This window comes from Suillus bovinus (genome assembly GCF_016758785.1).
Source record: "Suillus bovinus strain UH-Sbo-P2 chromosome Unknown EDB93scaffold_1, whole genome shotgun sequence".
Classification (NCBI taxonomy): Eukaryota; Fungi; Basidiomycota; class Agaricomycetes; order Boletales; family Suillaceae; genus Suillus; species Suillus bovinus.
In genome coordinates, this window is record NW_024542057.1 from 59,101 (window position 1) to 73,287 (window position 14,187).

Here is a 14,187-nt window from a genome sequence, read left to right on the forward strand (position 1 = left end):
TCAGATGCTATTTGGAACACTATCAAATGTTACAACACTCAGGCTGCCGCTTTGGTCCCACCTAGGCCAAAACTAGCATGGAAAGACATTGTCGAGTATAGCTTCCTAGGCGAATTTGACCTATTGTGTCACTCACATACTGACATTCGAGATGCTGACTGGACTACACCTGTTCATCACGAGGCCACAGTGAAATACTTCAAGCTTCAATGCGCTCGGGAAGAAGTACAGCATCTCAATATTGAAGTCGGATGTCTACGCACAGCAATACATGACAAAGAAATCAAGACCAATGCAACTATAGACCAACTTGTTGTCACAAATCCCCCACTTGCTGTAGAGTTGAGAAGACGGTGGCAGACTCATGCTACCATCAATGCTGTCCATCTCTACTGGTTAAATCAAGTTGAGTTGCAACCTGCATTTTCAGGCAGGCATGGTATTGGTATCCAAGTTGCAAGTCCATCAGTGTCAGTAACTGTTTTATCTCCAAATGCTGGTGCATGCAGACTTTGTTGTTCTACCTGCTAGTATGATCTATGACAAATAATGTAGTATATCTAGATACATGAGAAAACAACAATTGAATATACATAGGTACATGAGAATAAATTAGCATAGCCACGTAGAGTTGTCTATATAAGGACCTCCATTTTGGCCTGAAAATGCAATCAATCAGACTCCTCAGAATCACCTTAATAAAATTGCAAGTGAGGCTTGTGTGATCAGCATCAGCAACAACAGCGAAGAGCTGTTCAAGGTTGTCAGGTACATTGATGAGACAGTAGAAGCCATTGAGCTCACTGTGCTCAACAACCAGCAAGGCCTGGTTGATTTTCTTTTATTTGTTTTGAGAAGTCTCTTGTTTTTCTGAGTGTTTGTGTGTGTGTGCATGTCTCTGTCTCTAGCTCTCTATCTGTTTCTCTAGGATTGGAATCTATTTCTTTTTAGTCTAAGATCTATTTCCTTATCTCTGTTTCTCTAGGCTTGGGTTCTATTTCACTCTAGTCTGGGATCTATTTTCTTCTATCTCTGTTTCACTAGTCTGGGTTCTATTTCTCACTATCTGTTTCTTTAGTCTGAGATCTATTTCTCTTATATCTGCTTCTCTAGTTTGGGATCTGTTTCACTCTATCTGTTTCACTCTCTCTATCCATTGAAGGCTAACAGTCTGAGCACTTGTTTATTGTTGTATCACTAACGTGTTATAGATTCTAGTGAATATACTCTGAGCATTTGTTTCTTGCTGCTGTTACTAACATGTTCTAGATTTTAGCAAATACATTTAAGCCTTATCTCTGATTCTTTGTGTTGTCTCTATGTCTTCTAAAGGCTCAGAGTAGCTTAGTGGGGAGACTTCAGAAGTTGATTATTGTTTACTTGACCTCATACATCTGAGTAGTATACTGAGCCAGAATTTTTATTTGTTAGATAGGCTTTAGCTATTGAATAGAGGACTTGGTATTGAAATCCAAGGACATTTGTTTCTAATTCTGTTTAATACTCATTGTGAGTTCCTTGGCAGCAGATTTAACATTAGGCTAAGAGTTCTACAGAAGCTTTTGACAAGTCTTGACCTTTGGTCCTACCTTTTTGCGCTGTGGGAGTGAATGAAAGTGAGACACAAATACAGAAGATAGATATTTATGAGTGAGATGGATGTTAGTAATGATACTTTAATAAGACTTTTGGTTGTGCTTGAAGCAGGAAATCAGAGTACATGTACTGTATATATGCAGAAAACAGTAAGGGTCCTCGGTTGTAGGTTTGATGAATAATTAGATGAAATAGAGGCAGAAAGTAAGTGGCATTAAGCCTGATAGAGTGGGCCAGTGCAGGTAAAAAGAGCATACAATATACTGAATGAGTGATAGTATAAACAAGTTCAGTTTTGGTAGAATGACAAGAGTTTCATAGTGGTTTTGACAGATTTTAGAAGGGACAAACTGATAATAAAATAGTAGTGATAAAAAGAAGAGAAATGAGGGTTAGTGTTACGACTGGAATAGTTCTTCTGTTAAAGGTCAAAGATAGACCAGTCTAGTTGACAGCATGTTCTGAACTCCTAGTACAAGGAAGGTTCTGGTTTAAGGGTTCTAAGCATGATGGCTTCTATCTAGGTTCTGAGGCAAGTGCTCAACGGCGACTTCTACCTATAGTTTTAAGTGAGTGGTTTTAGCGCTTCTACCTATCAAGGGTTCAAACTAAGATAGCGAGTGACTGTCTTAGAGATCAAGTATCAAACTATAAGGGTGGAGACCTTATAGAACAGGATTCAAGGGGAAAACCCAGTAGATTAAGTTAAGGAATACTACTGATGTACATGGGGTTTATATAGGTAAAAGGAAGCAGCACAGCTATGTCAAGAAAGGTAATAGAGATGGGGAAATAGTACAACCTATCAAGATAGCAAAGATAGGTGAAACAATCATGCTGCACATGATAGTAGTTAAGTTACAATCAAAAAGAAGAGAAGTGTAGACAGCCCGCTTGATAAGAGAATAGCCAAGTCTAGATGAGTCTAGAGTTAGCGCTAGGGTTACAGAAAGAGAAAAATAAGTGAGAGTTAAATGTTATTGTGACAGTTGGTATCAATAAAGGGTATGTTGTAAAAAGGGACTAAGGCCATGCTGGCTGTTGACAGTAGTGAGATAATGAGGGACAATAAAAAAGAAAATGTATCTGTGTGACTTGGATGTGAAGTGTAATGCTTCTTCACATCAATGAGTCATGTGTATCTCAGTGCAAGGTCTATGCATTTTGTTTTGAAGACATGGTTGGGGTGTATAGGATATCAGATCCTTACAACGAGAAGCCTTTATTGTCATTGTGTTTATTGATGATCAAGAAACATTATTAAGAGTGACCAAAATAGTGCAAAGAATGGCAATAGATATTATATAAGCTGATTGGAGGATAGTGAGGAATACATCGCTGATGAGAAATGAGGTTTGATCAGTGATGCATCCAGCACATATATTGATACTCTTATTGACATTGGTATAGTCATGTAAATGCTTGAGTTGGTTGAATAATTTGGTCATGAACTCCTTGTTAATCATGAGCCAGAAAATAGTTTGTTTTTGTGTATCCAATTATCTTTGTAGAGTAGGTAGTTGTTGACATGAATACCAGGCCCTTGAATGAGAGCAGGGATAGAAGGATCTGTCAAAATGGGGCGGGATGAAGTGTCAGGCTTGGCTGAGATATATTCTGTGGCAAGAGCTTCTTCAAGAGTCAACATAGATTCTTCATTATCCTCTTCAGTGCCCATATAGACCCATTAGATCTCAGCAGCCTCGGAATCAGGTATCATAGTCTCTAAGACCTATAGGGGCATAGACACAGGTACATCAGACAGGGAATTGGACACATGGTTAGAGTCCTTGAGATCTTCTTCTACAATGCCAAAATACTTATTCATACCTAAAGGACATAGTATGTCTATTCCTGGATCACAGAACAGTTCAGCAAATGAATGATTAATGAGATTGATCTAGAAAGAGGTAAAAATAGAAAGAGCAATTTCATGCTCTTGTTGTCATGCTGATGGAAAGTTACAGTGACTGCAAATGATGTCACCCCTCCACATTTGCCAATTAATCAGTGAATTTAATTAATGACTTCATGTGCTTGACCTTGAGTTTATTGTAAAGTTTATATTTCAATATGAGTGATAATCTTTTGACTGTTACTTGCTACTGGTAGGGTGATCAGCCATCGCAGGCTGACAACAATGAGCAATACATCACACATGAGCCTCCTGGTCCTCACTTGGACTTTGGTTTCACTTATGGCCCTTGCAAAGTAATTATGGGCCAGCTACTGAGATGTAGCACCAATCATGGTTCCCGTCACTGTAGGGCCTTAATTATCAGCTAGCCACAGCTGATCAGGTTTAATTGTACTGGCAGTCATTGCCTCCAGGCAAAGCCTGCCTCAGCCTGTTATTTCCCACCCCATACCCCAGCATTTATACTATCATTCAAGTTCACAGTACTTTTTTGCTACCTGGCAGCCTCCCCCTAGCCCAACTGCCCATACAAGCTTGTCCCTCCTTGCGCTGACTTATCAGACTGACCAGAATGGTAAGTCTTAGTCTGAGGCTCCAGCTCCATTTGTGAACTTACCTGCATTTGACAACTCATCATCCTATCCAAATCTCTCTGGTCCTTCTCACTCATCCTATCAGATTTTCAATGATATTTCCCAACACACAGCCCTTGCTGCACCCTACTGCTGTCATCAAGTTCCCAAAAAGCAAGTATTCACCTGGAGCACTAAATGCACTAAGACACAAACATGCTCGTCTATGTCTATACAATTCACATTCATCCCATACAGCACTCAAGCGATATTGGATCGGTGCATCCAGGAAATGAAGCTGACCACATTCAGGATGTCGTTGTTACCTACCAACATTGGTGCAGATAGCATGGTGGATGCTTTGTGTAGGGCTGTAGTGAATCAACAAACTGATAGTATGTCTTTTCCAAAACTTCAAGTAGGCAATATGTGGACTGACTTGGATTGGGAACAGAGACACTCTGGCATTGGGTGTTGGATAAGCTAAATAATGATGGAGGATATCTGAGAACAAGACTTGAGCCTGTGCTCATGACGATATCTGGCAGTATGGCCGCAGTGATCAAAACCTTAAATGGGCAATATGTTGACGGTCACAAACAAGAGAATATTGTCAACTAATGACAGAAAAAATTTCTACCTGCATGGTATGCACTGGAATCAAAAATGTGAAAATGGTTATCTGTGGATCCTGCGAAGCTTGATGAGGGACAGTCGATATCAGAAAGACGTACTGTGGTATGGTTCTATGACAAGTCCACATTCTATGCACATGACCATTGCCAAAAGCAATGGGTACATAAAGATGAAAAAAGCACACCACAGCCTAAAGGACAGGGAGTGTCTCTCATGGCAGTAGACTTTGTATCTGCAGATTATGGCTGGTTACGATCGCGCGATGGAACACAATTGGCATGCATCCTCTTCTGTGCAGGAAAAGCGAGGATCGGGTATTTTACCAATAAGGAAATCATTTGGCATGCTGAAAAAGCAATGATGATCTTGGAAAAAGATTATCAGGATGATGACCATGTCTTTGTTTTTGATAATGCCTCGACTCACCAGAAAAGAGCTGATAGCGCAATATCTGCTTATCAGATGCTGAAAGGTTGCAGACACTGGGGGGTTGACGCACCAGTACAGGATGCACAAGGAAAATTGATCTGTGGCCCTAATTGTTATACATGGCGTAATATTGAACTTGGATAGGTCTACTCTCTTATCTCCAATAAAGGAGAAATCAAGAAAAGAGAGTGTTCTGCAGTCTAGTACAAGACTGGCTCCCACAGTCAACCAGCAGAGCCCCTTCCTGTCAAAGAAGTAGGTTGGCAGTCAACTGTCTAGAAGACTGTTCATGCTGCGCATGTTGATAGTAGTCAAGCAACAATCAAGATAATCAGAAATAAGAGAAGTGCGGACAGCCCGCTTGATAAGAGATCTGGCCGAGTCTAGAGGTGGCCATCAGATAAGAGAATCTAGCCAGGTCTAGAAGAGTCTAGGGATGGCGGCAAGGTAACTGGTCTAGAGATATTCTAGAAGCAGCAATTATGATTCCAAGAAAGAGAAATAAGTAGGGTTATAAATGTTATTGTAACACTGATGGGAAGCTGATGAAGCAGAGAAAGTCCGCATGGCCGATGGTTTCCATGATGGAGCACCCCAGGAATTTTATTGGCCAAAGGGGCACAAGAAGTCAGGCCTGTTCAAAGGCATGGCAACCATTTTGACAGAACATGGTTTTGATGTGACAAAGTTGAAGGCCCAGTGTAAAAACTTTGAGTGTGCAGCTGGAGCAACAGATTGCTGCTGCCATCATATTCTCTATTGTCAGCCTGATTTCGCAAATGTCGAGTCATTCTTGGAGACCACTTGCAAGGCTAGGGGTTTTCAGGTCATTTTTCTTCTGAAGTTCCATTGCAAGTTGAACTTTATCAAGCAGTGCTGGAGTTTTGCGAAGCAGATTTATCACACCTACCCCATGTCAATGAAGGATAGTGACCTAGAGATTAATGTGGTTAATGCGCTGGATTCTGTCCCTATCACCAGCATGCAGAGGTAAGCTAATCATGGTGAAGATGAGGAATCTAAACTGTGGGGAAAGTTGGTGCTAAGCTAAGCAAACACAGATAGACCCAGGCGCAAGTGAAATCGTCATCCCAAGGGCAGCTAACTGAGTAAAGGAAACCTCTCTTTGTAAAAAGAGGGACACCAAACAACTAATGAAGTACTAAGTCTAAGTAACACGCGAAGCAGAAACGATGCGATGTACGAAAGGCGGACGCGCGAGTGTGAAAGGCGAAGGTCGAGGTGCACGACGTGAAGATAGTGTGCGCGAGCGAAGGCGAGAGACAAGCAAGCAAGAGAAGCAAGAGAAAGACAAGACAAGACTAGTGTTAGCACCCCAACTATGGTTGGCTGATGCTAAGACCGAGACCGAGAACCGAAGCGCGCAACTTTAGATAGTCACTTGCAATCAACGAGTAAAATTCTTAGTATCTAGAGACATACAGAAAGTGGGTGGAAAATTGACTCAGAAAATAAAGTAAAGAGATAGTATAAGTAAAGTAGCTAAGCGGCACTAGGCACACAGGTCCGATGTAGTGAGCCAAGCAAGCTAAATATAGTACACGAGATAGGTAATAGGGTCTTGGCTGTGCACGTAGCGCTAGGCCGAGAATTAGCAATGGAAACAATTAGTTAAAATGGAAATATAGTGAGAAAACGCACCAATGGACATCTAAGGACATGGGGAGGACAGGTGGACGGGTATGCGGACGATGCTGACACGGATGTGTGGTGCGCATGAAGTGCAAGTGGCTGCATGTGGAATCTGCAAAGTAAAATATATGAAGCGCTACTGCGCAAGACATATCCTTGGGATTAGAGCTGGAGTGTGTGTTACGACTTGGATAGTATCTGTTGGCGATGCTGTAACGATAGTCGCAGCGCTGGGCTCAAAACCCGTGTTTTTGATACTCATGTTAAACAGTATTCATCCAACGCATCCCCGACATTCCGATCCCGATCCTGATGCCCGACCCCAACCTGAAAGTTTCGGACCTGACATTTTTGCATCAGACTCGTCCTCCCTATGTCCTGTCCAGTTGTATCTACCCCCACTGGTGCGTATTTACTTGTTTCACATCACTGAACATTACAGACAGTGTTATTACATGTTATCTACAAAAGGTGCAGTACACATGCTCTTTTACATACATTCGGACCCGATTTTGCACTACTGTTTTCGCCTAATGCACTCCGAAATCCTACATAGACACTATTTAATATCTAGTACTTCCTACCTATTGCATTACTTACTTTTCCCTACTCAGTAGTAGGATGGAAGTCATTGGATATTAGTAGTACTTAATTGTATTGCAAAATATCTATCCGCTCTTTTTCTCCAAAACATTCCGACACATCCAACACTCATTTGACCAACATTCCAACATACTTCCAACACATTCCTTCACCGTCCGACACATTCCTGACAGTCCAATGCATAGTCCGATGCCCAACCTGACTCCAATATTTTCGGACCCGACAGTTTCCCTTTGGACAAGCAGTTCTTAGCTTCGGATTATCTTCCTATTACTGATAACTAACTATCAAAACTAATACCAAACAGCTACCCCTATAGGATCGAACACACTTGCTCTGCAAGTATAGCAGACTAGGCCGTGCTAAGATCTACCTAAATATTTGTTGTCTCGGTAGTACGATTTCTGTTGAGCCCAGCAGAAATCAGCTTTCTACAACGCTCAAACAGAGCGTGTGTCGTCAATGGTCGAGGACGTCCTTGGGCTAGCCCAAGGTTAGGGGTCTTACTTGGCGAGGCTTCGGCAAGTAAGATTTAACGCCTATGTCCAAATCAGGTAGCTTATGTCAAGCGGGGGCTTGACAATAAGTGTATCTGCCAAGGCTTACGACACCCGAAGGTTAATCGTAAGATCTGCGTTAATTAGAAGGACGGAAGTCCGACTAGTTAACAGGGGCTTTGCTCGTCGACGAAGTCAATGAGTAAAGATCGAGACTAGAGACTTATCCACGATGAGCAGATAAGAAAGTAGAATATAGACTGCTGGCTAGGCAGAAAGGATCACTCTTGTTAGGAGTAGGAGGTCAAGAACCAAGTAGATTCAAGTTAAGGAATAAGATATGACGAGGATAACAAGAGCAAGGTCAGGGTAAGGGTGTGATGCAAGGGCGGAGACGAGGAGGATAAGGAGAAAAATAGCAGGGGCCCAGGCATCTAGATGTTCTTGTAACATTACCCCAGTTTCTAGGACTGAAATCAACGAGTTCAGTTATCCATATTGTCATACCAGGATGGGTCGTAGTCAAGATCACGGAGTGCTTCGATAGCCTCCATGGTGTTCTCTTCTCTGTCTTGTTCGAGGCATGCAGCATCATGGTCATAGGCTGCCTCCAGCTGACACATGTCGGTGTAAAATGTTTCTGAGGACACTCCTCGTCGAAGGATCTTCTTGCCACAAAGACGGGGGCAGAAGGGGGTAAGATGTCCAGGGGCAAACTGACCACAAATGCGGCAGAAGTACCACTCGCATTGCTGTTGTTTGTGGCCGTACTGAGAGCAGACCCTGCATTTAAAATTGCATTGGTACGGTTGGGGGGTCGCTCTAATGTGGGTGTCGTTGAGTATCTGTTGCCTAGTGAGGTCTTGGCCCGGTACATGTTTGATGATGGGGAGACCCAGGGCAAGGATGCACTGGGTGTTCAATCATCAGCTTCATCTGGGAGATTGTTTTGGTGGAGGAATGGGGATGGGGGTGTCACTCCTCATAGCGGGTGATCTGATAGACAGTGAGGGTATGTCTTCAGTGGAGGTGAAATCGGGAGGGGGTGTGGTGAGATGAGCTTCCAAGCTCGGTTTGTTTTCTTTGTTCGTCTTCCTCCAAGGGAATGTGCGAGTTTCCTTACTCGACTTTTCTTCTTTGTGTTTCTTCTTCCCTTTGTAGGGAGTAGGCAACAGATTGTTGGCTACTACTTCATCGTTAATGATGGCAGCTCGGAGTTCCTCGAGCTCGTCGCTGGACATCATCCTGTACTGTTCTTCTTCGTGTTCAGCGAACATTCTGTCAATTTCTTCTGATGTTAGATTTGTGGGAATGAGGTTGGGTTTCTCAGAGTGGGAGGTTGGAGCACTGCACTTGGCAGTACGCTCAACAACAGATGCCTGTACAGGCGGTTGGTTGTATGCAATTTCTTCTTCTATCTTGGTGACTGTGTCGCCAAAGTTTCTTGATGCTAGAAGGTTCAAGAGGGACCTCTTGGCCTTCATGACAGAGTATCGGGTGATCGGGTGAGGGGAACAGGGACCAGGTGGTCCGGCTGTGAAAGTGATAGTGTCAATTGCCCAAAAGGCATTGACAAGCTCCAGGAGAACCGTGTCCTTGGTACGGTCAATAAAACTGTCGAGTCTAAGCGCGTACTGCGCATCGAGAATAACAGCCTCCCAGAATGCCTTCTGAGAGTCCAGGGTCTGCGTGAAAGAAACGGTGGACTCATGAATGAGTTCGATGATAGATGCTATGGAACCGAGGGAGAGGGAGGAGGTATTGGACGAAGAGGTAGATATGCGGATGGTGGTAGCTGGTTAACAACTGAGGAGTTTTGTCATCAGCTTGAGTCTCCTCTTATAGTCTTTGAGCAGCTCCGCTGCGGACTTCAGTTCTTTCTCTGGGAGCCACATTCGTTCAGAGGGTGGGTAGCCAACCCAGGAGACCAGGTATCGGTGTTTCGTTCCGGTACCCCTGTGTTGGAGGATTGCTTCTATTTTGTAATGTTCTTCCCTGTCGATCAGGTCCAGTGGCGGTTCTGTATAGTTCGGGCCATGCACGTCCGTTTCTTGATAGGAGGATAATTCTGATGCATGGAACGTGGGATGAACTCGCCAGGTGGCAGGGAGTTCGAGGGTGAATGTGATAGGGGAAAGGACCTGTTTAACGGTAAAGGGTCCGTATCGTTTCAGTGCAAGTTTCTTTGAAGGGAAGTGAGTGATCAAATGCGCAGCAGATAGCCACACCTTGTCCCCAACCTTCCAAGGTTGGTACTTTCACCTGAACATGTGTTCTGCCATGCGCTGCTGCGCAAGGTTGTGGCATGCGAGGGCTTCTTCACGGATCTTTGCGAGTTTCTTGACTCGGTCCTCTGCTGCTGGCAGAGCTGAATCGGGGAAGGCGTAAGGGATGCCTTTGGGCCCATAGCCCATCATGAGGTAGAATGGGGATGTGTTCCAAGCAGAGTGTCATCTGGAATTGTGGACAAATTTGGCCATGGGAAGGTGTTTGGCCCAATCGTTAGGAGTTGTTCTGCAATAGATCCAGAGGTACATCTCCAGCTCCTGGTTCATTCATTCTGTTTGCCCATCTGTCTGGGGATGATAGGTGGTGGAGAGCACTACCTGGTAGTCCAGGAGCCGTCCGAGTTCCTTTGCTAGCTTTGAGGCGAATTGTGGACCTCGATCGGAGATGATCTTGTCATATAATTCAAATCGCATAAACACCTTTTTGTAAAATAATTCAGCAATGCCTTCTGCAGTGATGGTTTTCTTGCAAGGCGAGAAAATTACCCCCTTCATAAGCCCATGGTCGACCACAACCATAATGGAGTCATAGCCGGTGCTCTCCGGGAGGTCAGTGATAAGATCAACTGAAACCTGGGAGAAAGGCCAAGTACAGGTGGAGGGAATAGGCATAAGAGGTGTAGTCGGATGGGTGTCGGATTTCATCTGCTGGCACATAGTGCAGCCATCAATGTATTGTCGTATAAAGGTGCCCATGCCAGGCCACCAATAGCTTTTCTTAATGTTCCATTCAGTGTTGGAACATCCGGAGTGCCCAGCAGTCAGGTGATCATGATGGAGCTCCAGAATGCGCTTCCAGAGGTCAGGGGGGACGTAGGCACGGTCCTTAAAATAAAGGATACTGTTGTCAATGCGCCAGTCTGACAAGGCAGACTTCATGGGGGGGGGCGCAGAGGCTGTTTAGGGCATCAGCTGCTGTCTGTATGGTGAGATCAGCAGGGTTATCATTTGCTGCTTTGAACTTTGATGCTAAGGCAGTGTCAATAAGTTTAACAAAGAGCAAATTGGGGAGGAGGACAATGTCCTCATTATCACAATCTGAATTGTCATGATCCGGTCGTCGGGAGAGGGCATCGGGTGCAGCAAGCTTGCTGCCTGGGACATGATGGAATTGAAGGTCGTACTCGCAGAGGGTGAGCTGCCAGTGGGCTTGCCGGCATGTCAGTGTCTGAGAGGAACGGAAATACAGGAGGTTCTTGTGGTCGGTGAAGATGATCACTGGATGGGGATTGCCTTTGAGAAAGTGTCTCCATGCCTTCAGGGCACGGATGACTGCAAGAAGCTCTCGGTCGTAAATCTGGTAATTCCATTCTGCTGCATTGAGAGACTGCGAGAGGTATCCACATGGGTGGTAAGGCCCATTGTCGTTGGTTTGCAGGAGGACTGCTCCTGTTGCAAATAGCGATGCATCAGTGGCCCATGCAAATTGGCGGGAGGGGTCGGGGTTCCAGAGTACAGGTTCGGTGGTGAAACATTGTTTCAGCTTCTGGAAAGAAGCTTCACAATTGGTGGACCAGGAAAACACAATGTCTTTCTTCGTGAGGTCGAGGAGGGGACGAGCGAGGTCGGAATAATGGGAGATGAAATGATGATAGAAATTGCAGAATCCTAGGAAGGATCTGACTTCTTTCACCGTCGATGGAGTCTGCCATTCGCTAATCCCCTTGAGTTTTGCCGGGTTCATGGCAACCTGTCCAGGTCAGATGATCATCCCAAGGTACTCTACCTCTTGGGAGTCAAAAGTGCACTTTTCAGGTTTGAGGAAGAGTTGCTCCTGCCAGAGCTTCTCTAAAACCCGTCGGGTGCGCATCTGGTGTTCTGCAAGGTCAGAAGAGAAAATTAGGATGTCATCCATGTAGACGATGAGCCATCCTTCATCTATCTCCTTGCTGAACATCTGGTTCATGTAGGCCTGGAACATCACTGGCGAGTTACAGAGCCCAAAGAACATCACTTTTGGCTCGAAGAGTCCAAAAGATGTTGAGAAAGCTGCCTTCCATCTGTCGTCGGGGTGGATCAGAATATTGTTGTATCCTGAATGAATGTCCACTTTGGTGAAGTATTTCGCATCCTTGAGTTTGGCGATGAGGGGCGGAATGAGGGGAAGTGGATATGCATTCTTGATAGTCCATTCGTTAATGTACCAGTAGTCTTGACAGGGGCGAAGAGAGCCGTCCTTCTTTCCTACAAAGAAGAAGCCTGAAGCTTGAGGCGACTTTGATGGTTGAATAAAGTCTTTCTGGAGGTGTTCGTCCAGAAATGCTTTAACTGCTTCTGTTTCTTTCAGAGAGAGCAGGTAAGCACGAGAAGATTTTGGGATAAAACCTTCCTTTGTCTCGATCTGGTGGTCTACACCGGGTCTTGATGGGGGGAGCTTGTTAAGCCCATCCTTCGCAAATATGTCTGTGAAGTCGTGAAGATATTCGGGCACAAGCTCTTCGAATGGTTTCTTCTTCGTCTCCTGAGCTTTGTCCTTAGCAAATTCTTGTGCCTTGTTACTGGTTTTTATGTACTCCTCCTTTGCCGTAGCAAGGATCCAAATATTGCGAAGGGGAGTCTTCCTGGTCTTCATGGTCTCCGTCTTGGAGGTCCCATCCCTAGTTAGGGGAGTGTCGAAGGTAAGGTTCTCGATCAGTCTGACCGAAGAACCATTGGCCGAGTATTCTATAAGAATCTCATTGTCAGTCAGAGGGTAAGTTGCAACTTCCTTGACTTCAGGTAGGGGGTCGATCTTCCCTACCCAGACGTCTTCCATGACGTCAGTTTCTTGAGGCATTTTGAAATGCTCTTCTTCGGCGGATACCTCCTTGGCAGGTTTTGCCTTCTTCGTCTTCTTTTTCTTCTTCTTGCATCGAATCTCCTTGAGGGTGTGTTCCGTACCCAAGGGGAGTGTCTTTAGAGGCTTGAAAGGGGCCTCCTCTTTGTCTTCAATGATTGGTCGAAGACCTTCAAATTGATAGGGGGCTGCCCCACATTCTCTTCGAACTTCGTTGAGTCGCTTCTCAACGTGTCTGGATCTTGGTGTGGGGCGCATAGTAATTTTGTTGCATCCCCAATCAATATCCGGTTTCATGGCGGATAGCCAGGGTTTCCCTAGCAGGATTTTGTCTCGTTCAGAAAGTCTAGTGACATTAAACTTTCCCCACATGGTTCGTCCGTCGAGCCGGATGTAGAGCATGCAGTATCGGGTGACCTTCCCAGCAGTAGATTGACTTCCATCTACTGTGGTGATGCAGAAGGGTTTCTTCAGGAGGTGGGTTCGGATATTGTGCTTCTTTACGAAGGTGTCACAAATAAATGTTTCCCCAGCGCCTGAGTCAATGATGGCTGTTGTTGCAACGGTTTTCGTACTTGTGGAAGAGAAAAGTGTCACCAGGACACATAATTCATTTTCTTTTCCTACAGTATGAGTACACAGGATATCTAAGGAGGGGATGCACGTTGCTTTTGCGGTCCTCTGCTCTAAAAATCCTTTCCTTCTTGGAGCCAGTTGGTCTCCATATCGTCTCCAGAGTTTTCGTCATTATGCTGGTCACTGCCAGTCGTTACCAGAGTCTTTCCTTTGGTATCTTCCTTCGCTCTACATCGTATCTTCGGGTGGAACCTGGGATCATTGGCTCTGTGGCCATGCTCTTTGCATGTGAAGCAAAGGCCCTTCTTGTAGCAATCGTCCTTCTCTGCCTGGGAGAGGGTGCAGTCTACATCCATAGTGTTAGGGTCTCGGGATGACAATGAGACATTAGGCTTGGGTAGTATTTGGAGCCGCGAGGGGGGAATCGGGAGTGCTGGTTGCAGGAGTTGGCAGAGACGGCTTTGCTCCTGCGGTAGTTAGCATCGAGCTGAACCACAGAAGTGTACCATTTGTCGATAGTGTCAGGAAGTGTCTCCTTCCTGTAGATTGCTTCTCGAAGGCTCGGGAGTAAGCCTTTCTCAAAGAAGTGTGAGAGCGTCACACCTTCCTTGATATTGGCGATGGTAGCCAACATTTTGAACCA

General features: G+C 44.8%; 2 protein-coding genes across 2 annotated transcripts; both read left to right on the forward strand.

The window, feature by feature from the left end:
* Positions 1-438, forward strand: EDB93DRAFT_1067611 (uncharacterized protein; the record flags this gene model as incomplete). Its single annotated transcript, XM_041444930.1, has 1 exon — positions 1-438. A coding segment is annotated over one exon (438 nt), but the record flags the coding sequence as incomplete, so codon positions are not given.
* A 4,497-nt stretch (positions 439-4,935) lies between these two features.
* Positions 4,936-6,145, forward strand: EDB93DRAFT_1074222 (uncharacterized protein; the record flags this gene model as incomplete). Its single annotated transcript, XM_041445078.1, has 2 exons — positions 4,936-5,275; positions 5,703-6,145. The coding sequence occupies 2 exons, from the start codon at positions 4,936-4,938 to the stop codon at positions 6,143-6,145; spliced, it is 783 nt and encodes a 260-aa protein (XP_041313323.1).
* Positions 6,146-14,187: the final 8,042 nt, after the last annotated feature.